This window comes from Miniopterus schreibersii (genome assembly GCF_964146895.1).
Source record: "Miniopterus schreibersii genome assembly, chromosome: 4".
NCBI classification, from domain to species: Eukaryota; Metazoa; Chordata; class Mammalia; order Chiroptera; family Miniopteridae; genus Miniopterus; species Miniopterus schreibersii.
Window position 1 is genome coordinate 81,605,270 of NC_138105.1, and position 22,586 is coordinate 81,627,855.

At 50.7% G+C, this 22,586-nt stretch overlaps 1 protein-coding gene across 1 annotated transcript in view; it reads left to right on the plus strand.

Moving 5' to 3' along the window:
* The window catches only part of ARHGEF37 (Rho guanine nucleotide exchange factor 37), a 33,817-nt gene extending 21,265 nt beyond the window's left edge, over positions 1-12,552 (plus strand). The window contains exons 8-13 of the mRNA XM_081133997.1: positions 1,001-1,111; positions 1,801-2,130; positions 4,766-4,894; positions 7,063-7,258; positions 8,698-8,861; positions 9,555-12,552. Coding sequence (XP_080990123.1) covers positions 1,001-1,111; positions 1,801-2,130; positions 4,766-4,894; positions 7,063-7,258; positions 8,698-8,861; positions 9,555-9,764 — 1,140 coding nt within the window. The 3' untranslated portion in view covers positions 9,765-12,552. The remainder of the gene's footprint in view (positions 1-1,000; positions 1,112-1,800; positions 2,131-4,765; positions 4,895-7,062; positions 7,259-8,697; positions 8,862-9,554) is intronic.
* Positions 12,553-22,586: the final 10,034 nt, after the last annotated feature.

The following is a 22,586-nucleotide window of genomic DNA, read 5'->3' on the forward strand; positions in this document are numbered from 1 at the left end:
GGCTGTATTCCCATTCAGCATGTCACTTTCCTTGTGCCAAAACCCCCTCTCATTCTTGTCATCGATGCTGACTCATTCCATCCACCGTGTCCCTTTTACGTGGTTTTGTACCCAGGCACATCCATTTGCGCAAACCAGCTCAGTCACACAATAATGGGCTGTTTGGATTATGGCACTTGGGGTGGCATTATCGGAAGTATGTACAAGGAGGGAGGTGGTTGTTTCACACTCCTCTGGGTGGGCAGATCTCCCTGCTGGCTCCTGCTTCATCCCCGGCCCCCAGTGGAAGGATCTGAGCAGCACACAGAGATGGAAGGGAAAATACTCAGCCTTGAGGGAGAGAACCCAGAGGCACAGGGTTCTAATATTTGGAAGGAGTAATATATGAAAGCTTGCAGACTGTGTCTTCCTGGATGCAGGACTTACACGACAGATCCAGTGTTAACATGGAGTCCCACAGGGACACAGTGATTCACTCTATTCATCCTGAGTCCAGGAAAAGCATGTTTTTCAGAGGCAGAGCCAGTCTCGGGCTGGGAGCCTACAGCAGGCAATGACATCAGGCAGAACTTAGTAACTTGTTTTTACTGCAATTATTCTTCCATGCCTATTTATGGCAGTTATTACTGGTTTTCCCTTTATGGTAGGGTCATAAGGCGTGTTTTTAAAAAATGTATTAATTTAAGTAGGAATGCTTAATTGATTTAAAGAAAAGTATTACTAGAGCCTGTGGAATATGGATGTGGCAGAAAATCACAAGGCAGGCGTGCAGATGTGTGAAGTTTGGGAAGCACCGGAACAGGGAGAAAGATGTTGGCTTAGTCTGGGAAGAGCTTCCTGATCAACCACATTGTCCACGGACAGAATAGGCCGTGTGCTTCCCTGTCACAGGGGATGTGCAGACCGCCCGGACAGCCTCTTCAGGGGTATGGTGGAGTGGGATCAGATGTGAGATGGCTGTGATGCGCCATGATCTTCTGTTTCATCTGCCCTGGTCCAGGCTTTCCTCCGCTTCCGGCCGCAGGAATGTGATCTGGACATGCCCGAGGGGCCTGTGGGGCAGTACTGCAACCTGGCAAGAGACCTTCAGCTCCAGGCCTTCCCTGAGTTTGTGAGTGGAATGTCCCCTTTCCTCTTTCTTTGTTAGGCAGGTGACAGAGCCTATAAGGATAATATTTAGACTTTAGGCCCTTCACTCAGTTGTCACATCCATAAACACCCTGGGTAGTCAGCAGGGCAGAGATTATTATTAGTGTGTTTTACCGATAAAAATAGCTCCAGCTAATGTTTACTGAGCCTCACTGTCTGCCAGGCACTGAGCTAAGCCCTTCATATTCTTCACCTCATTTAATCCTCACAACACAGCTTACGGGCTAGATACTATTAATAGCCCCATTCTGCAGATGGGAGCTGAGGCTCAGAGGGGGCGACCACCCACGTTATTCTGCTGATCTGTAGCAAGCTTGGATCTGAGCCTCAAAGTCTATGCTTTTGACCACTACTCTATACAAAATCTTTTTCAAGATCTGCACACAGTAACAATATTAGGAAGTGACACATTAAATACCTATTCTATTCCACTCTGCTAATACCATTCTGCTAATCTCATTAACTGCACTGTCCCTATTTTTCAGATTGGGCACATTGAGGCCCAGAAAGGTTAGATAACATGCTAGAGGTCACAGCTAGTCAGTGAGGGTAGGACTGGAGCCCAGTCCTGCCTACCTTCAAAGCCCCTTTTCCTAGTGTCCACCAGCTGCCACCTCTTTCCTGGACTCCCAAGCTCCCCTCTCCCCACAGAAGCAGCGGCTGGAAGGCCTGGTGTGGCAGCCGCTGTGCAGCCTGGCTAAAGCTCTGGCCGGCCCTCGGAACCTGATCAAGAAGCGTCTGGATAAACTACTGGACTTTGAGCGCCTGGAAGAGAAGCTGCTGGAGGTGGGCAGCGTGACCTACGAGGAAGAGGAGGAGCGGCACACCTACCAGGCGCTCAACTCCCTGCTGGTGGCTGAGCTTCCTCGGTTTAACCAGCTGGCCATACAGTGGCTGGGCCAGATCCTCCGCACATTCGTGGCTCTTCAGAGGGACCTTGCAGAGCAAGTGTTGCAGAGGGCAGAGGGCAGCTTGGCACAGGTAAGGCCTCTGGGACTGGGGCGCCTCTGGGGAAAGCCAGGCAAGGCCTTGCAGCCCCTTCAGCCGTCTTTTGCAGGGGCTGGGAGGGAGTTGGGCCTTCCAACACGCCATCAGGTGCTTAGGAGGAGGCTATGGGGACCTTCTGGATCTCTCTCATGCCTGTCTTCCACCCACTCGTAGAGTCAGACCGTGAAAGCAAGGATAGAACTGGGACTCCAGGTCATTCTCAGGCTCTGGAACTCGGAAGCAGAGGAGACTCCTTGGAAACTAGCAGACCTGGGGGCTGTTCCCAGGGGCGGATTAGACCTTGGTGACAGAGACAAGGTCCCATCTACACAGGCATAAATGTGTCCAGCTGGTGTCCTGTGACTGTCACCACTTTTAGCAGCTGCCTCCTCGTGAGCACTTACTGTGTACCTGTTTGGAGTACCTTCCATGCATTATCTCACTCCTCAAACAACCCTACAGAGAAGGTCTTATTATCTGTATTCAAAAGGATGCTGAGGCACAGAGAGTTTAAGCAATTTGCCCAAGGCCACACAGCTAATAGCAGGATGTGAATCATAACTGCTCCTCCAGAGCCTGGGCTCAATAGCTTGTAAAAGGAGCAGTCTGCTGAAAGCATAAATAGGTTGCAAAGAGGGTTGGATAAACCTCCAAGTGCAAACTGTGATTTTGGAATTTTGAAGACTGAGGTTGGTATAGGAAAGAATCCGTAGCTGCTTTCAGATCTCTCCCTAACGTCAACATCAGAGCTGACTGGCCGGTGGGTCCAAGCTTGGTGGCAGTTTCAGTACTGCACATACTGTATGCTGTCCCCTGTGCCTCATGTTCCCCATCCCAGCTTTCCCTTTAGTCCATTGCATGAAAATTCCTCTAAAATTGGCCCCTCCAGTACCTTTCCAGCCCATAGTCCCACTCTTTGCCTGTGGGCCCCACTTTCAGTACCTCACTTCTGGTCCATTTGCACAGAACCCTTCCTCGGTCTAGATGCCCTTCCCCATCGTCCCCCATGCCTTTCACAATATCTGGCACATGGCAGGAACTCCCCAAATATGTGACAGATGAGTTCTGTCCATGAAGTTCTCAGAATCCCCATCCCCCAGTGGGAGACCCCACCTCCCCACCCTCTATACTCCAGCATGTGCTTCGCCAAGTGCTTTTCAGATCCTGCTTTCTGTTGGGGTGATGGATGAAGCTGTTTTTCTTCATTGAGGGGGCCTGGGACTGTGGGCTTTTCTTCTTTTTGGCCCTCACAGCATTTAGTGCAGAGTTCTGTCTCAGATACTCTTTTTTTAAAAAATAATTTATTTAAAATATATCTTTATTGATTTCAGAGAGAGGAAGGGAGAAGGGGAGAGAGAGCTGAAACATCAATGATGAGAGAGTCGTCATTGATCACCTGCCTCCTGCACTCCCCTGACTGGGGATCCATCTGCAACCCAGGCATGTGCCCTGACCGGGAATTGAACCGAGATCTCCCGGATCCTAGGTCGATGCTCAATCACTGAGCCACGCCCGCCGGGCTAGATACTCTTTTTGAATTGAATTAGGCCTGAACCAGTTGCGGGAAGAAGCATTTATCTTTTCTGAAGACGGAGGGGAAATGGATTAGATGGTCTTTTCGTTCTCCTCAGGCCCTCTAGTGTTCTCTCCAGACCCCCGTGTTTAGGCTGGGACTCGGGGGCCTGGGGAGCGCCACAGGTGCCGGTGGGCGAGGTCAGCTTTATAAAAGCAGAATGGGAGCATGTCTTGGTGGGTCCTGTAACGTAGAATGTTAGGCCCTGTCAGCAATTGCTGCCAGTTTCCCCCTCTCTGTCCCATGGCTCATTCCCCTAGACTCGTCCTGGGGAGCCTGGGAAAGACCTGCATGGTAGAACCTCAATCTGTCTGCATCCTGGGGACGGGGAAAGGAAGGCTCCTAATCAGAAGCGAGAGCAGGGAGTTCGAGGACAAGCAGAGAGGACACGCCTCTGTTAGCTGTGGGGCCTCACTCACTCTCAGGTTATCTGATGAGAGTGCAGGAGATGCCTAACAGGGCCAGTCTCTGGACAGAACGTTATTCAGAACTCCTTGGGCCCCACCCAGGTGAGGCATAAAGAAGAATGCATTGTCTTGCATAACTGGGAGGCCATGAGGGGATTGAGCCTGAGGCCTGGCTGCGCTCAGTACAGATGATGTCAGGGCTTGACTTTCACTCCACCCCTAGTTCTGTTTCCCTCTCTGCATTGGCTTTATTCTCAGGCAGGCTTTCTCTGCATGGTGGGAGAGATGGCTCCCAACAGCTCCAAGCACTTACCTTTACATCCCAGAATCCAAAGGAAGAAGGACCCTCTCATTCCCAGCCTTCACGACCTAAATCGGATGGGAGGACTCCGATTGGCCCCACTCGGGTCCATTGTCTGATCCTTGAACGGATCCTGGTGGCTGGGAGAAGTGGCCGTGGCTGCCACTCCTGTGGCTAGAGCACCACGATGGGCAGTTCTGCGGTTCTACTGGACCCCCATAGAAGGACGCTTCCTCGAAGGAAAGTGGGGCAGTAGGCAGACAAAAACAACAGCTGACCGGGGCAAAAAGGCCCATCTTAACACATCTGGGGTTTCCGTGCGGGCTGACAGTGTCTGTCCCTACCCAGCTACCCCACCACCACCTCTCTGAGCCGGCCTTCAGGAAGCTGGTGGAAGATGCACTAGGCCAGACCTGTCACCAGCTTCAGTCCTTTAAAGAGAACTTCGAGAAAGTGCTGCCACATCCCACTGTGCAAGTAAGTGACCCTCCTTCGCCTGCCATGGGGCGAGGGCTCAGTTCCCTATTTCCTCTCCCTTTTCTATCAGTGTTTCCTGTTACCTATGGAAACGCTCCCCCTTCCCTTCCTCCTTTCTCTCCGAGAGCTGGGGGGGTTGGTTGGGATTAACCCCCCCCCCCCCATACACATGCTCTTCGTGGCCAATGAGCATCAGAGCAGAGCAGAACTCTTGGGTCAGGGGTGAGAAAGCCCAAACATATGAATATTTAGTGAAATGAGGCATAGTAATGAGCAAGTGGCATTGAACATCCCCAAACCTGGAACTTCATCAAAATTGACCGTCTCCTCAGCACCTCCTCACGGACCCTGCTTCAAACATCAGCGTTCGGGATGACTAAAAAGTTTGAATAAGAAGTCATTTACATTTTCTTTTGCTAAGGAATTAAAAAAAAATTAAAGTATAATTGACATACAATATTATATTAATTTCAGGTGTATTTGACTTTTATATACCTTAAGATATAATCACCATGGTAAGACCTTCCGTCACCATACACAGTTATTGTGATATTATTGAGTATATTCCCTGTGCTGTACTTTACATCCTGTGACTTAACAAAGTTTGTATGCTATGGAGTTTTTCATCGTAAAAGACAGTATTTCAGCCCCGTAATGGTTTACAAAACTTTGGATGGCCAAGTGCTCTTTTTGGTAAAGTATGTTTCTCTAAAACAAGGAAAGTGTATCTTCCAGTCAGTCCACTCAAAGAATATACCCAGGTAGTGTATGTTTTAAAAGTAACTGAAGTTGCCGAAGGGAAAAGGGGCTCTCAGGGTTTGAGGAAATGGAAACTGTGGATTCAGTCACATGCGAGATGTGAAATGAAGGGTCAGGAGACAGCCCCAAGGTTCCCCAGAAGGAAGAAGGGGCCCAGAGACACAGAGAGATGAGGAAAGAGCCCAGCAGCGCCGGGCAGACGCAGGCCTCCTCTGCACCTGTCCTGAGCGCAGAGAAGGTCCGAGACCATCAGAGATGTGTGTCCCCTCCAAGGGCTTGGGGCTGATGCTCCTTGGACCACAGCTGCCCCCACTTCCTCCCCTGCACTGAGGCTGCCCCGGCAGAGGCCTCACGGGGGTGTGACATGGGCCTTGCAACTTGGGGGAGGAGGTGTGCCGAAAAGGAAGGACAGAGCAGGCAATCGAGTCACAGGAACCTCCTCTGTCTTTCTACTTAAAACAAAATGACAGTTTTCTTATTGGAACAGCAATCCGTGATGATTGCACAAAAAAGAGAGGACTCAAAAAAACAAAGAGAAGAAATAAGTGGGAACATAATAGTCCCAGTGTGTGTTGAAAATTGGTAGGAAGAGAAGAGACCCCCCTTCCCCACCTCTCGCCCCCACACCCTTCCTATAAATTCCTGACTTATTCGGCTAAGGGTACAGAACCCACAGAAGTGAGGCGGCCCATCCAGGGGGTGCTGCTGTCCTCCGCACGGGTAGGGGCTGCCAGGCTTGAGAAAGGCAAATGTTTGCTACCTCACTGGCTTTTATACGCATGTTAACACCTCTGGTTTGAAAAAAAGCTGCTGCATCTCTGCACTTCATTAGGGCCTGTTTGAAACATTGGGCTCTCCTAGTTCTTGATCCAGACTAAGTGAACCCAGTGGAGTATGGGTAATGGCAGTCTGTGCCCAAATGTCCCCGAAGGGCACCTCTGTCTGTCTCCCTCCACCCAGCACCTCCCTACCCAGAAATAACTAACCATGTAAACATGGTGAGTATAAATACAGCCATATAAATAAATAAATAAATAAATAAATAAATAAATAAATAAATATTATATGCCCTGTGGTGGCTGAGATGCCCAATGAGTAAGACCTGGTGCCTGCATGAAGCTCACAATCTTATGGGGTTGAATGACCCATGTCAGGCATCTCCATTAGCCCAACCCTGGAGTTCTGTAACTGAGCAATTTCAGAACCCAAATTAGAATTTTAGAAAACCCCAGAAGTTTAGACCTGGGAGGAATTTTAGAGGCTAAATTAGGTGAGATGCCCTTGGATACTAATTGCATGCGTTTCTCATCTGACCCAGCCATCTATTAGGCAGGGGACTGTTGGGCAGATGTTGGCTGCAGCTTCAACATGCTAACTCAAGCACCTGTCTCTGTCCCTCCTCTCCCCAGCCACTCCTTCCAGGGGCTGAACGCCAGGTGCAGGCTCTCCTGAGCAGGTATGGCCCAGGAAAGCTGTATCAGGTGACAAGCAACACCAGCGGGGCTGGGACTCTGGACCTGACATTGCTGCGGGGCCAAATCGTGGCCCTCCTTCAAAACAAGGACACTAAAGGCAACAGCAGCCGCTGGCTGGTGGACACTGGGGGTATGTGGGACTCTGTGGGCCCTTTCCCCCGCTTTGGGAAAACCGCCCACAAGACCAGTTGGGAGACACAGGTGCGCTTGTGGGCCAGAGTCTGGCTGTGCAAATCTAAGGTGGGAATGAGCCCAGGTGAAAATGCAGGGCATGGAGCACAGCCGGCTTAGTGTGGTGCATGAAAGGCCAAAAAGAGGAGTTCAGTCTTTCCTTGCAACATCTGTTATCAAGCACCTATTGTGTGCTGGGCACTGTGTAAGGGAGACAAGGACCTTGCCTTGGGGACCTCGCAGACCACTGGGGTGGAAAGAACTTCAGTATCACCCTGAGAGATGGAGATATGCAGAGAAGGGATGCTTGGATCCCAGCTAAGTGGACGGAGGTGTTATTCGGTCCCCTCTGCACTGGTCACGCCCTTGGGGTGTGGTGCTCAGGTCTGGGTGCCCCAGTATCACCCAGCAGGAGGCAAGTGGCACCATGAACCCATGAGGAGGTGGACCAGCAGAGCGTCTTCTAAAGATGAGGGTCACACGGGATTATTGGGAGGGGTCTGTGGGCAGTTTTCTACCATCAGACAGTTTATTATCATTGTTACTTAAGGATATTAATGTGCATTAGAAAAAATAACTAGTACCTAAACCCATGACTTTATTCATATTATTGTATAATACAATTCTAAGTTTTAAAAAGTGAGTCTATGAAAAAAATTAAGAAAACAGTCTAAGTCCAGCAGAAATCATGAAAGGGCAGTCTCATGACTCAAGTCCAAAACAGCTGAATGGGAATCAAAACAAGGCCCCGGGGTTACAAGGACTGGGTGTGGATCCAAGCTCTGCCACTCAACTAACTGCTGAAATTGGAGACAGAGGGGAACCTCTCTGAGCCCAGTTGGCTCAGCAGTAAAATGGAGAGTTGATGTGAAGACTAGATAACCAATGCAGGTTCTGGCACCTAGTGTACTCTCGGGAAGTGGTGGCCGTTCATAATGACAGTAGCCAGAACAGCACTGGAGTAGCTGCTACATGAGAAGGAACTGGGGGCTCTTGGAGAGGAGAAAGGCAGTTTTCGCCTTCTGGGAAAGGCTGTCCTGGGGTAAGGAAGCAGCTGTCTCAAGGCCGCCACTTCAGGGTAAGGGGACCCATGGTGCCAGCAGCAGGAAAGCAGTTTTCATCCCAGACCGAGGAAGAACTTTTTCTTGCTGTCAGAGCTGTTCATAACCAAGTGAGCTGTCTCAGTAGGGAATGAGCTCCCTGTCACTGGGGGTGTGCAAGAAGAAGGTAGAGCCAGTGAGTGTAGGGGGTGGGGGGGGGTGAGGTTCCTAGATACCCTTTTAGTGCAGAGAAGCTGTGTTGGAGACATGGGCATCCATGCATGTTAGTGATGTCCTTTATCACTAAAAGGGATGGAGAAGGTGGCCTGTAGCCAGATAACGTTCTGTATGTCCACAGGACATCGAGGGTATGTGCCAGCTGGGAAACTGGAGCTGTATCACATTGTCCCCAGTGAGGAGAAGCTCAGAGAGCAGGCAGAGCCTCATGAGGAGTCCCGACATCTAACACCAGAGCTCACCCCAGCCTTAGTCCCAGTCCCCTCTGTCCCAGCCGGGACCCAGGTGAGTCTGGAGTGGGGTGGGGGCTTGCCTCCTCACAGCCACCTGCAGTGGGGCTTTGGTCTTTCTCCTGTCCGGAGGGGCCACTACCCTGTGAGGCAGGGCCTTGATTGGTGGCCACACCAGCGTCCTGGCCAGGGGTGGGACCTGGAGAAAGTGCCAATACATGCTACCACATGCAGTTAGACACAGAAAGCCGTGTATTGTGTGGTTGTGTTTATATGAAACGTTCAGAGACAGAAAGATCAGTGGTTGGCAGGGGCTGGCAGGGGAGGGATGGGAAGTGCCCGCTAACTGGTGTGGGGTTTCTTTGGGGGTGATGAGGGTGTTCTGGAATTAGACAGTAGTGATGATTACACAACCATGTGAACACATTAAAAACTACCTGTCCGGTTTTGAATAAGTTCCTTCATTTCTCTGAGTCTCAATTTCCATATCTGAAAAATGGGGCAAATAGAGCCAGAGAATTGTGACGATCAAAACCAGGCAGAGCACTAGAGCCGAGCCTGCCACACTGTGGGTGTTAGCGGGCGAAGCAGCAGCAGCAGCCGTGTCTTTGGCAGCCGTGTCTTTAGCTGGGAGGCGATCACTGCCCAGCAGTGGCGACTGATTGGCTGGGAGGGATAGACGGCCTCCCTGGGTTGGGCCTGTGTCTTCTCACCCTGACCATTGCTCTGTCACTCCTGTGTGTTCCAGGTGGTCGCAGTGTACCCCTTTGTGGCCAGAAGCAGCCATGAAGTGAGTCTGCAGGCAGGCGAGCCAGTGGCAGTCCTGGAGGCCCAGGACAAGAAGGGGAACCCCGAATGGAGCCTCGTGGAAGTGAATGGACAGAGGGGATATGTGCCTTCCAGCTTCCTAGCCAGGGCCCCAGGCCCGGCTCCATGGGGCTGGAGTCTGCCCTCCTAGGGGCCCGTGTTGCTAAAGGTTGAAGATTAGAGGCTGTGACCCTGGGCGGGAAGAAAAGCAAAGAGAAGGCAGGGTGGAGAGGGAGATCAGGCTGGGTGGGGTGAAGGGCATCCAGAAGGCAGCCAGGAGAGGTGGGCGGGCCTCGCAGAATGCCTGGCGTGCGTGGGCACGGAAGGCTCCAGCCAGGACAGCTCAGATGTCCTCGGGAAGAGGTTGTTCCAAGCTGGAGTCATAGCATCTCAGATGGCAGGTCAAGTTGATAAGGGTTTGCTGTAGCTAATGGCCATTCTTACTCGTGCCCCCATCTGGGCCTGCCCATGGAGTGGGTCACCCAGGTGGATGTTATCTGTGTTAGTGTGGGTGCAGGGAGGGGCGCTGGAGAAGCCCAGGACTGCCCGGCCTGACAGTTCGCTTCCTACATGTGGTACCAGGAGGCACCACAGCTGACCAGGGGTCTTCTGTTTCTCCATGCTGGGAGCTGAGTTATCTTGACAATGAAGCCCTGAGAACCCTGTCTAATCTGGGAGCGGGGGCTTGTCAGGACAGTGGAGAGGTTCCCAGGACAGCCTTGTCCTAGCCTGGGAATGGGTGTGACCAAGTCACAGTTCTGGAATGTGTATAGGTAAATTCAGAGCCTGTTCCAGGGAAGGGATTTGGAGGGTGTGTTAGGTGGGATGTGTGAGGCTGTTGCCAAGGGGTTGCACACTGTTGCTGTGTTCTCTGAACTAGGGGACAAAGGGACATGTAAATCACAAAGGAAACTGGTGAAGCAAGTGATGGCTGGCCTGGTGGGTGGGGAGGTTAGGTAATGGCTTGGCTTCCTGTTTCTGGAAGCAGGAGAAGCAGGGAAACTCCGGGAGGTTGCAGGAGGCCACTGAGGGCCCGGAGGCAACAGTGGATGTGATGGCAGGTGGGACCTTAGACATAGGACACAACCTCAGTTTTCCCATCCATAAAGACCTAATTCACAGATTGTGGTGAGAGTGACATGAGGCTAAGGATGGGAAGGTCCCTGCAAATTGTGCAGTGTATATAAATGTCAGTTCCCACTGGTAGCAGGATGTGCCCCAGCATCAGCATTTGCGCTGTCACTTCCCCTGCCCATCGCAGACATTGTTAATCAACGCAGCATCCTTTCCCATCAACCTAGGATCTATGGCAGGCTCCTCAGGACTGCATTCTAGGCAGCCAAACTCCTGAACTTGGTGAGATCAAGCCTACTATCATCCCTTTCTAGAACCTGGAAATGGAAGCCCCTCAATAAAAACCTGGCCCAGCAGGGCGATTTTGGGTACAGCTGCCATTGAATCATCTCTAGGAGGCCACTTTGAGCTAAGATAAATTGCAGGACCCACAGAAGAACAGAAAGGTGACCTGGCATGATCTTCAGCACAAATGACAAAATCTGGGACCAACAAGTTAGAGTGTGTAAGAACAGGGTGGAAGTTAAGACTTCTTTCCAAGAACATCTCTATCTTCTTGTAACTGGAGTGCCTCTAACTGTTAGCTCTGGTTTTTAGAGGGCTTTTAAGAATGATATGCATGTCTGTGTCAGACCGACTGCAACTCACCTCCTCTGGGCTTGTGAAAGCGTGAAGAATGCATAGTGTAAGGGAAACTCAGTCCCCACATCCCTTTCCCAGCCCCCAATTCACTTTACAAGATGCTCTTATTTTCCTTGCTCCCTTCTCCTTAGACTTCTTACAAATAGGAAGCAGAGGGGAGCAGATAATAAAATAAGAAGTCCATTTGCGGTTCCACAATACTTACCGAGAGCCTGCCATGGGCTGGGACCCTCACTAAGGGTTTCTCAGCGTGGCTGCTTACTGCAGTCACCTGGCAGCTTTCAACCCTCACTCATACCAGGGCCCCCCCCCAGAGCCTGATGGAATCAGTCTGGGAAGTGGTATGGGCCTTAGGACCTCAGAAAGCTCCCCAGGGGCATAATATGCAGCCAGGGTTGGGGACCTCTGCCCTAGAGACACAATGGTAGACAAGAGTGACCTGGGGTCAGAAATGGCCACAGGCTATAAGCTAGGACACGCCCCATCTGAGCTTTGTATTAGCTTGGGTGTTTTGAACACGCAGCTTCAGAGGTGGTTTGAAATTGGACAGCCTGTTCTGTCAGGTCCCAGGATGTATATTTATTAAGTGCCATTAAAAGGGACCTGAACAAAATTGGATGTTCTTGTAGGCATAAGGGAAAAAACTGAAATACGCTTGAAACCAAATCAATCTCATGAAGGGAAAATGAAAATGTATGCAGTAGCACATGGGTTATGGATTCTTGTGGACTAGGGGATGAGACTGAGTCACTGAGGGCGAGAAAATGCATATTGAGAAGATGGAGAATGGCCTGAGTTTTCTCCAGGGGACCCTGTATAATGTGCCTCCTCTCCTTCAAGTGCCTAGGACCGTTGCACTGTGTCTCTTTTATTTCACTGTTGAACTTGCTAAGGTATTTGCCTATGAACCCAACAAGACTCCTAAGAGTTGAAGACTGATTCATAGGCCTGTCCCTTGCTCCCTGCAGCAGAGTGACACCCCTTTAACCTTTGGGGCCCCCTCCCAGTTTTGGACATGAGGACAAGTTTACTATGTCAAAGGAAGGATGAGTGGATTCTGGTTACTATGATGAGCTCTAGCTTGGTGAATAACTGATGTGAACTACTGGGAGTAAAGGACTTCAAAGATGAAAATGTCTCTGGAATTTGTGTGACTCTAACCATTTGATGGATGCCCCAGTGTGACATTCGTCACTGGGGACTTGCTATACATAAAAATGGTACCTCACTCACTCGTGTGTTCATTTAAAGAGTGTCTACAGCACACCTTTGGTGCCTACTGGAGTTGGCCTTAGCTTCTGGGGATAAAGCAAGAGGTCAGACAGGTGGGGGCCCTGTCCTCCCAAAGCCCACGGTCTGGTAAGAGAGACAAGTCAACAGTCAGTTACATGCAGTGTGTTAGATTAGGGCAATAAGAGGCGCCACCAGAGCCCAGGGAGGGTCCAGCTCTGACTCAGAAGGCTTCCTAAGAGAAGTGACATGCAAGCTGAGGCGTGATGGGTGAGTAGGCTGAGTGAAGGCGGGAGGGAGGACATGAGGCAAGAGCTAGCACCGTCCGTCAGGAAGCTGAAATGCTGTAGAGCTAGAGCACAGGCGTGGGTAGGGGTGGTGGGTGCAGCGAGAGATGGCTTAGGGAGGTCAACATAGTAAGGAGCTTTGGTTTTTATTCTGAGGGCCATGGGGTGGGGGGGGGGACACACACTAAAGGGTTTGAAGTGGAGGAGAGACACGCCCAGGGCTGTATTTTAGGATGCAAGCTCTGGTTCACCCAGGAGTCTGTCATGTGCCTCAGGTGATAGATGTTCTACACATATTGCTCAGATGAACATCCCAGAGGGGAGGGGAACATGGGAGCCCTGTCTCTGAGGAGTCTCCCAACCAGCTGGGGGGGCAAGGCACATGAGCACCAGGCAACAGTTACCTGGTACCACAGGGCAGGAGACGAGGGAGATTTGAGGGGGCTGAGGTGGTCACGGAGGCTTCTCGGAGGAGGTGGGGCAAGTGGGATAAATAGAACTGGGGAAAGCAGTGTGGCCTTCTCAGGCCTGAGAGGCAGTGTGGTGGTGTGAGAAGTACCCAGAACTTTGCCTTAAAAAACGCGAGTTCAAGGCCTAGTTGACCACAGGCAAGTAGCAAATGCACTTATCTGCACGTGAAGATGTTTGATGAGGTCCCCTAGTCTCACCCTTCCCCTCTACTTGGTCCCAAAGTGCTCACTGTAGAGTTCTGGCTTATCTCAAGGAGCCCCTGGCTCCGTTCTCCAGGACCTAACTTCCAGTGTAGAAGAGTCCTTGAAGCAAGGACTGGGGTAAGGACAGAGCTGGTTTCTGCTCCTGGCAAGGTCACAAGGAGCTAGGATCCTGAACAATCCATTCACCGAACCTTGCTTGTCTGTTTTATTTATTTCAATTACAGTTTACATTGAATATTATTTTGTGTACAGCATAGTAGTTAGACAATCATATGCTTTACAAAGTGTTCCCCTTGAGCTCATCTGTTTTCTTTTTGGTAATTTCTGAACTTACCTTTTCTGTTTTCTCATCTGTAAAATGGGCACAAGTCCTGTTCTCACAGCGTGGGTGAGAGGAGTAAATGAAACAATCAGCACAAATGTTACCACATGAGGAGCATCAGAGCTGTGCAATAGGGAAGAGGGGAACTGTGACCACCAGATGGCAGTAGGGCTCTACAATTCAACTGAAGGAGGACCCAGAGGCACCACGGGGTCAAACTGGGCAGGTGGTGCAAATCAGAGGAAGGACCAGATGAAAGACATTAGGAAGCGGTGGAGGCTGTGCTGGACCCAAGCATTCCTGCTCAGTCTAAAGGAGCAGCTTCTTGCTCTGGCCGGTGGGCTCAGTGGTTAGAGCATCGGCCCTCACATCAAAGGGTTGTGGGTTAGATTCCCTGTCAAGGGCACTTACCTGGGTTGCAGGTTTGATACCTGCCCCGATCCGATCCGGGCTGTGTCTCTCTCACATTGATGTTTCTCTCTCTCTCTCTCTCTCTCTCTCTCTCTCCCTCCCTCCCTCCCACTCTCTCTGGGGGGAAAACTATCTTCTGGTGAGGATTAACGAAAATAAATAAAGGAGCAGCTTCTGAGCTCCAAGCTGTGTTGCCACATCAGAATGAGGGCCCAGTGGTGCCAGAGAGTCTGACTTTTTGAGAGAAGCAGAAACCAGATAAGAAACCAGATTTGAGAGAGAGAAAGAAAAAAAACATCAATTTGTTGTGTCACGCTCTTATGCATTCATGGGTTGAATGTGCCCTGACTGGGGACTGAACCCACAACCTGAGCACACCTGGAATGTGCTCTAACCAACTAAACTACGGGGTCTACAGCCACACCACCCTGAATGTGCCCAATCTCATCTGATCTCAGAAGCCAAGCAGGGTCAGGCCTGTTAGTACTTGGATGGGTTTTGTTTTAATCTTTTGATGTGAAGTCTTCCGTGTGGAGAGTGTGTGGGCTGCCATAGGCCCCGTCTCCGTATCTTCTGCCTGAGTGTGGGTTGACCGTCCCGGGTGGAGGATCTCTGAAGAATTAGTTTCACATTTTTACATTTCCTGTGAAATGCCTTTACCCATCAGATGTTCCTTCCCCTTTGGTAGATCTCTGGGGAGCACTGTTTCCTTTTATGCTGCCATTACTTGTTGTCTCAAGCTTTTATTAGATTGTGCGCCGTATTTTCTGACTCACCCGTGAGGATCTCCACAGCACCTGTCTTACAAGACTGTTGAGGATTAAATGAGATACTGATGTAAAATCACTTAGCCCAGCATCTGGCTCATTAGTGCTCAACAAACACAGTTATCATCATTATGGGGATTGTAGAAGAGATGGCATGACATTTGAGAAAGGTTTGCAGGGCCTGTCTTTCTCTGGGATGGTGACAAGTCCTGGCCATTCCCCTATGTAGATGAAGCCCCATGGTCCTGGCTCCTGAGGGCCTGAATGAACTTGGCCGTCACACTCCAAAGACATTCCTGAGACTTTCCCTTCTTGGCCATCACTGCCAGCTGGGTCAGGGCGGGCAGGTTTCCCATCCAGGACAATGCTCATGGGTGCGAGTGGCCCAGATTCCCCCACCTCTCTGCAGCCATAGGACTTCCTGCTGCCTACTGCACCCAGGCATGCCGGGCAGGCACTCAGCAATAATCAGGCACACTGATACTGCCGGAGGCCTTGCAGCCAGGAGCATCCTCTTGGGGTGTTTCCAAGGGACCCAGCAGCTTCGGGGCCCCAGATTCCTTGCTAGGGAGTGAAGAGAATGAGAGGACCAGGTTGTCATGGGCTCTGACTATGGCTGGGCTCATGGGCATCAGCAGCTGCTGTTCAGTTAATACTGAGGTCTTAGGCAGCCACTCTGTATCCAGGACATTCAGGGTGGTCCTGGGTTCCCTACCTCGGGCCCATCTGCCTGTCACCAGGGGTTCGGGCATCCTTGGGCCCTGTGAGTGGAAAGAGCTCTAAACAGTGGCTGCAGGTTTGGGACAGTCCTGAGCCCCAAGGAAGATTGGACTAGAGTGGGCATAGGAGTTGCAGCCACCCCTCTGAGCATCTCACATCTCCAGGGGTTAGATGTTTGTTCGCTCTCATAGTCATTCCCTACCCTGCTCGGCTCTGTAATTCAGAGAACTACATTTCCCAGGCCCCTTTGCCCTCTGATTTCATGGTGGGTTTGGCCAATGGGAAGCACTGGCAGGCAGGAGGTAGGGAGAACCCTAGGCATTCCTCCTTCTCTCTGCGTCAGGCAGCATCTCTGCCTGTGGCTGGTCTTCTCTGTGGTTCTAGCTCCCACCGGACCGCCCCTTCCTCAAGGTCTCAGGTCCTGTTGGACAGGTCTGGCTATGTGTCCCATTTCTGTTGGGTGGCCCTAGATACTGGACACTAATAAAAACTGCCTCTTTTTCTTCTCCCTCCAGCCTAAGAACTGGAGTGTCTTTTTGCTGTTGTTAATCTCTGGGGCACTTCTCAGATCTCCATTCACCTGTGTAACCTCCTCCATGTATTAAAGTCCTGTTAAACATGAATAGAGTGGTTCTCTCTGACCGGACAGTGACCAGCATGCTGCTCAGCAGCTGGGGATACAGGATGGGCCTGGGCAGTGAAACTATGGGGCTCCCAGGTACCTCTGCACCTCAGGGAAGACTGGGACCATCTCCAGGTCAACTGCACCTCCCCTGGATCAGGAGACTGTCCTGCTTTCCCCACTTAGAACTCGTGGAAATGCCTGCAGCTGCACAGAGCAGCCAAGTGGGTCACACTCCAGGTCCAGTGGCTGTGAGGGTCTGCTGAGCCGCCCCTAGTCATGACCAGCTGAGGCCATTCCTGCAGGGCCCAGAGCAGACAGACACAAATGAGGTCCCAGGGGTGCTGTGTGAGAGCAGAGCCAGGCTATGGGCAGGGGAGAGGCAGCCACCTCCTTCCAGCCATATTGTCTCAGCAGCATCTGCGTCTGGCCCTGGCTCGGGAAGGGGTGGGCAGCGAGCCCAGGCAAAGGAGACGGGAAGTGGGAGCGGGGCTCCTGGCCAGGGAAGGCTGCTCGTCTTGATTCTGTGGTCTCTGGGCTTCTGAGCACATCAGCCGAGCCTCCGCCTGGGGAAAGACCAGTGTGCTGATAGCATTCACCTCGGCTTTCCTTCGCCGCTCACGGGGCTGATGGAGCGTTACAGGAGGGAATCCACTTTACGCGATTAACCCAGTGCCTGACACATAAGAAGCTCTCAAGAGCTGCAAGCTGAAAAACAAACGCAAATCTCTTCATCAGCCAGCTACCCTGGACCTCATTCTGCAGGCATTTCACGGGATGGGCTGGTGTTGCAGTTGGGATTGAGGTCCTGGCCTCTCCCCTGGGGCAGAGCCGGGGCTGGGGACACAGATCCAGCTGCCAGTCCTAGAAGGGGGTCAAGGCAGGTGAAGGAGTTAGGAGGTTGGGAGGCATGGTGATCCTAGGGCGCACTCCCCAGGGATGCAGGGGGAGGCAGCTGGTATCCGGCAGGCAATTGGAGCCCCAGGGGGGCACCTGATGACAAGTATCTCTTAGTGTCCAGGCAGGACAGAGATCAAGGTCACAGAGTGGGCAGTAAGGTCCCATCTTTAGTTTGAGATTTGAGTACCAGGTTCTGGAGACTCTAGGATCAGGCCCACTAAAGATATGGAGATCATGGCAGAAGACAGGGATGAGAGCTGGGTGCAGGGTTAGGGGCCAGCTTTTAGCACAGGGGACTTCATACTGAGCCCCCGGGGGTGCTGCCTAAAACCCTCCCACCTGAGGACAGCATTGAACCTAGGGCTCGGATAGAGGCAGGGGTGGTCGGGAGCCCAGACTTCACATTGCAAAGTGCCTGAGTTTCAATCCTGACTCCACACTTCCCAGCTGTGTTGAACAAGTTGCTTCATCTCTTTAAAACCTCACTTTCCTCTTTGTGGGTAAACCAAGAATAGCCCTACCTCAAAGGGTTGTTGAGATGTTGAAATGGGATAAGGCATGAAAGCATTTAGTACTGTATCTGGGCCGTATGGGAGCTTAAGAAATGATTGATCCTTGATCGCAGGAGCCAGTGTCGCTCCCTCCCACCCCCTCCTCGGTATCCCTTCCTCACTCTGCAGGCAGTGACCCTGCCCCCGTGTTTTCTGGGCTAACACTCGCTGGGCCTTCAACCTTTCCTCTAACGTCTGTGTGCTCCTGACCCTTCACCACCTCGGACTCTGGAAAATAGCCCCTTTCTGCCTGAGCTCTTTCAAAACTGAAAGCAAGTGGATGTCATAAGAGGCCAAAGGTTGTAACTGTGACCACGTCCTCAGATACTCTGCGATTAGAGCCGCCCATCTTGGACTACTTCTTCCTTCCACGGCGCACTTGTGGATGGCCCTGCTGATAAGACCAGTGTTTGTGGGTCTACCTTCCCCCTACTTTTTTCCACCTAAATTTCTAAATGTTTGTATCACACTTTTTTTCCCCATCCCTCCTGAAAAAAAAAAAAACAAGCCAAAAAAAAAAAGCCATAGGTCAGAACAGGAACTATAAAATAAAACAACAGCACAATGACATACACACAGACTATTGAAAACATTTCAACATCCATCCCCTTCCCTTTCATAGCAGCCCCCTGGCCACCTCCCAGGCAAGAGATTCCAAGGTGTGGCACCTCCTTAGGATTGATGTGTCCCCACCCCCAACTGGAGAATCAGTGACCAGCCAAAACCAAGAACACTTGATACAGATTTATCCCCTGTAGTTTGCATTGTGACAATGATGTGCTCTTTGTGTTTCTTAATGTATTGCAGAATGCATGTAATATGTTATTTTTAATACAGTTGAATGTGGAATTTGAATTATATCACTTCGTCCCCCTAGTCTGACACTTCTTGGCCTCCTGTAAGGCACAGCGCCAGCCAATACCTAACCTGCAACCACAGCTTCTCTGCCCACCGTTTTTCCCCTCAGTAAATGGTGCCACCATCCACTCAGTTGTTCACACCAAAACCTGGGATTCACCTCAATTCCTCTCTTCCTCTCAGCCCTTCACATTTTATCCGTCAGCAAGGCCTCCAAAACCTTCACCAAACTGGTCACCGTCTCCCATGTCCCCCATCTCCACTCCAGGTAAAGCAGCGTCATCTCTCACCTGGGCTCTCGGTTCCCACCCTTTCCTTTACCCTCAGTCCACCCTCCACACAGCACAGTGATTCTTGGACAAAGCAAATTATAGAATGTCACAACTCTGCTTGAAACTGAACAAAACCCAAGCTCCTCTCCTCTAAAAGGCCCTGTGTGATGGGCCCCTGCCTCCGTCTCCCCATACCCTCCCCCTTGATCACTGTACTGTGGCTTTCTCACTGTCCCTGCTTGCTTTCTAGTCCCCAATGACTGTAAGCTCTTTCCTGACTCGGGGACTTTGCACTGTCCCTTCCCTTCCCTGGGGCACTCTTCCCCCAGATCTACCCAAGGCTGGTTTCTTGCCACGCAGGTCAGCTTCTCCATGATGCCTTCATTGACCACTCCAACTGGGAAGCCTCCAACCCTCCCCACCCCAATCCCTGTCACTCACTATGGCACCAGCCTGTCTTACTGTCATTACAGATGGTACCACTCCCTCTTATTTTCCTGTTTGCATCTTGTCTGACTCCCCCGTTAGAAAGTAAGCGCCTCAAAGGCAGGGCTTTTATCCATCTCATTCAATGCTAGATTCAAATCCTCTGTCATATCACCCAAATGAAACATGCCTATATTGAAAAAGGACTCATGGTTTATCTGAAATTCACATTTAACTAGCTGCCCTGTGTTTTAGCTGCTACACGCACATCAGGTTTGTTCAGCTCTCAGCCTTGCAGGCCTCTCATCTGTAGCAGTGTCTTGCAGAATAAATGGGATCCCAACTCCTTGTTTGAATTCTGTGGGATTTTGAATAAATAAAATAACGTTGCTCCTTCAACAAGAAGAATTTCAGGCGAGAGAGGGCTTACTTGCTGGTGAAGGGAGGAGGGAGAGTCGGGGCCTCAGCCCAGTTTCAGGATGGCCTCAGTTGGCCCCGGACTGACTAATAAAGTGTGAAATTGACTTCATCCTGCGCCACATCTCTGCCCAGCCAGTGTGTCCCTGTAGCATCTCCCTCTGCTACAACTGATGCAGGCGCTGCGACATCCCCTCTGTCACCAGCAGACAGGCGGTCATCAACGCCCACGCATCCCAGGGCCTGGCGCTCTGCAGAGCCCACAAAGCCTGTTGGCCTCCAGCCAGGATGGGCTTTCAAAGCCAGAAGCATCCTGATGTGGCATGTCTGACGCCCCTTCTAAGTCAGCCACTGGCCCCTCTTGTCCCTATTTACTCCAGGGGAGCCCCTGGGGACCTTCAGGATTGTTTGGGGGACGATGGGAAGCCCCAAACCCCTCCCACCAGCGCAGGACCATTTTTTTATCTATTTTATTTTCTCCTATTTAAGAATTCCTAGGAAGAAAGGGATTCTGTGGCTCTAAGAAGTCCTAAAACAAGTGTTCTCATCAGAACTCATTCCCAAATGTGTCTATGCAGCAGAATCAACTGGGCGACTTGGTAAGAAATACGGATTCTGAGCCATGTTTGCCTGCTCAGTACCCACTCCTCTTCCCCTGAGGATAGCCTGTGTGTTCCCTTCCAGAGCCTTCTTTGCCTCATACACAACCCATGTGGTTTGGCTGGAGACCCACTCGCTTGGTCTCCAGGGGTGAGCATGTTTCTCAGACTGGGCCAATCACAGAGAAAATGATTAGCCCAAGGTCAAAGCTTGGCTGGAGTGGCAGCCCCAGGATCTTGGCAAAGCTGTAGGGGAAGAAATGCTCTCTTTTTCAGAGGCCTTAGGCTGGTAGCTGTCAGGTTGAAACTGCTGGCTAAGAATGAAGCCAGTACAGAGGCAAACCATGACCTGGAACGAGAGACAGACAGGCAGACATACCTCCAGGCATGTTGTGACCACCTGGATCCAGCTGTGTCTGAAGTTTATCTCCCTAGGCTCTTCAGATACATGAGCCAATAAATTGCCTTTTTTTTTTTCTTTCCTTCAACCAGTTTGAGTTGGGTTTCTGCCATTTGCAATTGAGAGAATCCTGACTAATTCACAGACCCCATCTCAGATCCATTGAATCATGATCTCCATGAATGGAATCCAAAATCTGGACTTCTCAAAAAGCTTTTGAGGGAATTCTGATAAAATGTCACCACTTTATAAGTCATTGTTTGGACATCATTGAGATCCTGGTCCAAGGCTATGCAGAAAAAAGCGATCCTTCCATAAATAGCCATTATAATTGTATGTCAGGACTCTATGCATGGTCTCAATCCTCACAACTCAATGAAGTGCGGGTTATTCTTCCATTTTATAGATGAAAACACTGAGGCCTACAGGGGTGAATTAATGTGTTCAAGGGCATGGATCTACGAGCATGGGCCTCTGAAGCTCATCCTCTTTCCACCATTCTACACTTCCCAGCATGGCAACGTGGCTTGCCTAGAGCCTTAATAGTTAGTGTTGAAAGTTTCAGTCCTCTCTCTTTAGAAATGCTCTCAAAAAGCAAAGCTTATTCGAGTCACTTAGTGTGCTACCGCTACAGTAAGAGAGGGCACCAATAGGATTGGCCTAAACAACAAGAGATATTTATTACATTAGGTTTTAAGAAGTCCCAAAGTAGGATGGCTCTAGGGTTGGTTAATTCAGTGGCTCAATATCATAATCAAGGGCTAAGGTCCTTTCCATTTTTCTGTTCTGCTCTCTTCTGGTTTCAACCCGCCCTCAGGTTGGCTCCCTTCTTGGTTACGAGATAGCTGCTCCACTTTCAGACATGACAATGTCCAACATAGGAGTTTAGTCTGTTTCTTCTTGTGTGTTTATCAGTGAAGAAAATTGTTCTGAAAAGCCCTCTGCCTCTCATTGGTCAGAATCTCATCACATGTTCATACTTCGTCCAATCATTGGCAAGAGGGGCGGGAGCATTGTGCTGGGCCTGGACTAATCCTGTTGCACCCCGTGCCAGGTGCACCCCTGAACAGTTCAGGGATCTTCAAGAGAAAGGAAGGAAACAAAGGATGTTGGATACTGTCTGGGCACAATTTCTCTCCTGCTCCCTGGGTCTCCCTCTCAGATTCTGGGCCCAGGCTCCAGAGGCATCTCTCTTTTCATTAGTCATGATCCTTGCAGTAAGGTCAACTTTCGAAGTTCAAAATTTTCCCCACGGTTCCTTTGCTCTTTCTTCCAGTCTTCTCCCATAGCTGGTAAGGCATCCTGAAGAAATGTGGATGTTCCCTCCAGCACCCAGAGTGCTCTTCCTGGCTTTACTTCCTTTACTACCAGTCTATGGGGTTGTTGGGAGGACTGATACCCCTTGTGCTGTAGTGGGCACATCCCATCACCTGGTTCTCCTGCTCTTAATTGCAAAATGCAGATTGTCCCTTAGCGACTCACTCTTTCCCACTCTCAAGCCCTGTGGTGTAAGCAACATTGACCCTCATGGAATCCCCAACTCTTAGGAGGTTTCATCCCCTGTAGCCTGGGGTATGTGACTTAGGTCTGTTCAGTCACTGTGTTTAAGGTTTCTTGCCACAGGACTTGATTTGGGGTGGACAAAGCTCGGTCCTGTCACTAGTTTTGTAACTTCGGGAAGGCCACTTAATCTATATGCGCCTCAATTTCTTCTGTAGAATGAGAATAACAATTGTTCTCACAAAACCCCAGTCTGGCCCAGCCAGCTTGGCTCAGTGGTTGAGCGTTGACCTATGAAACA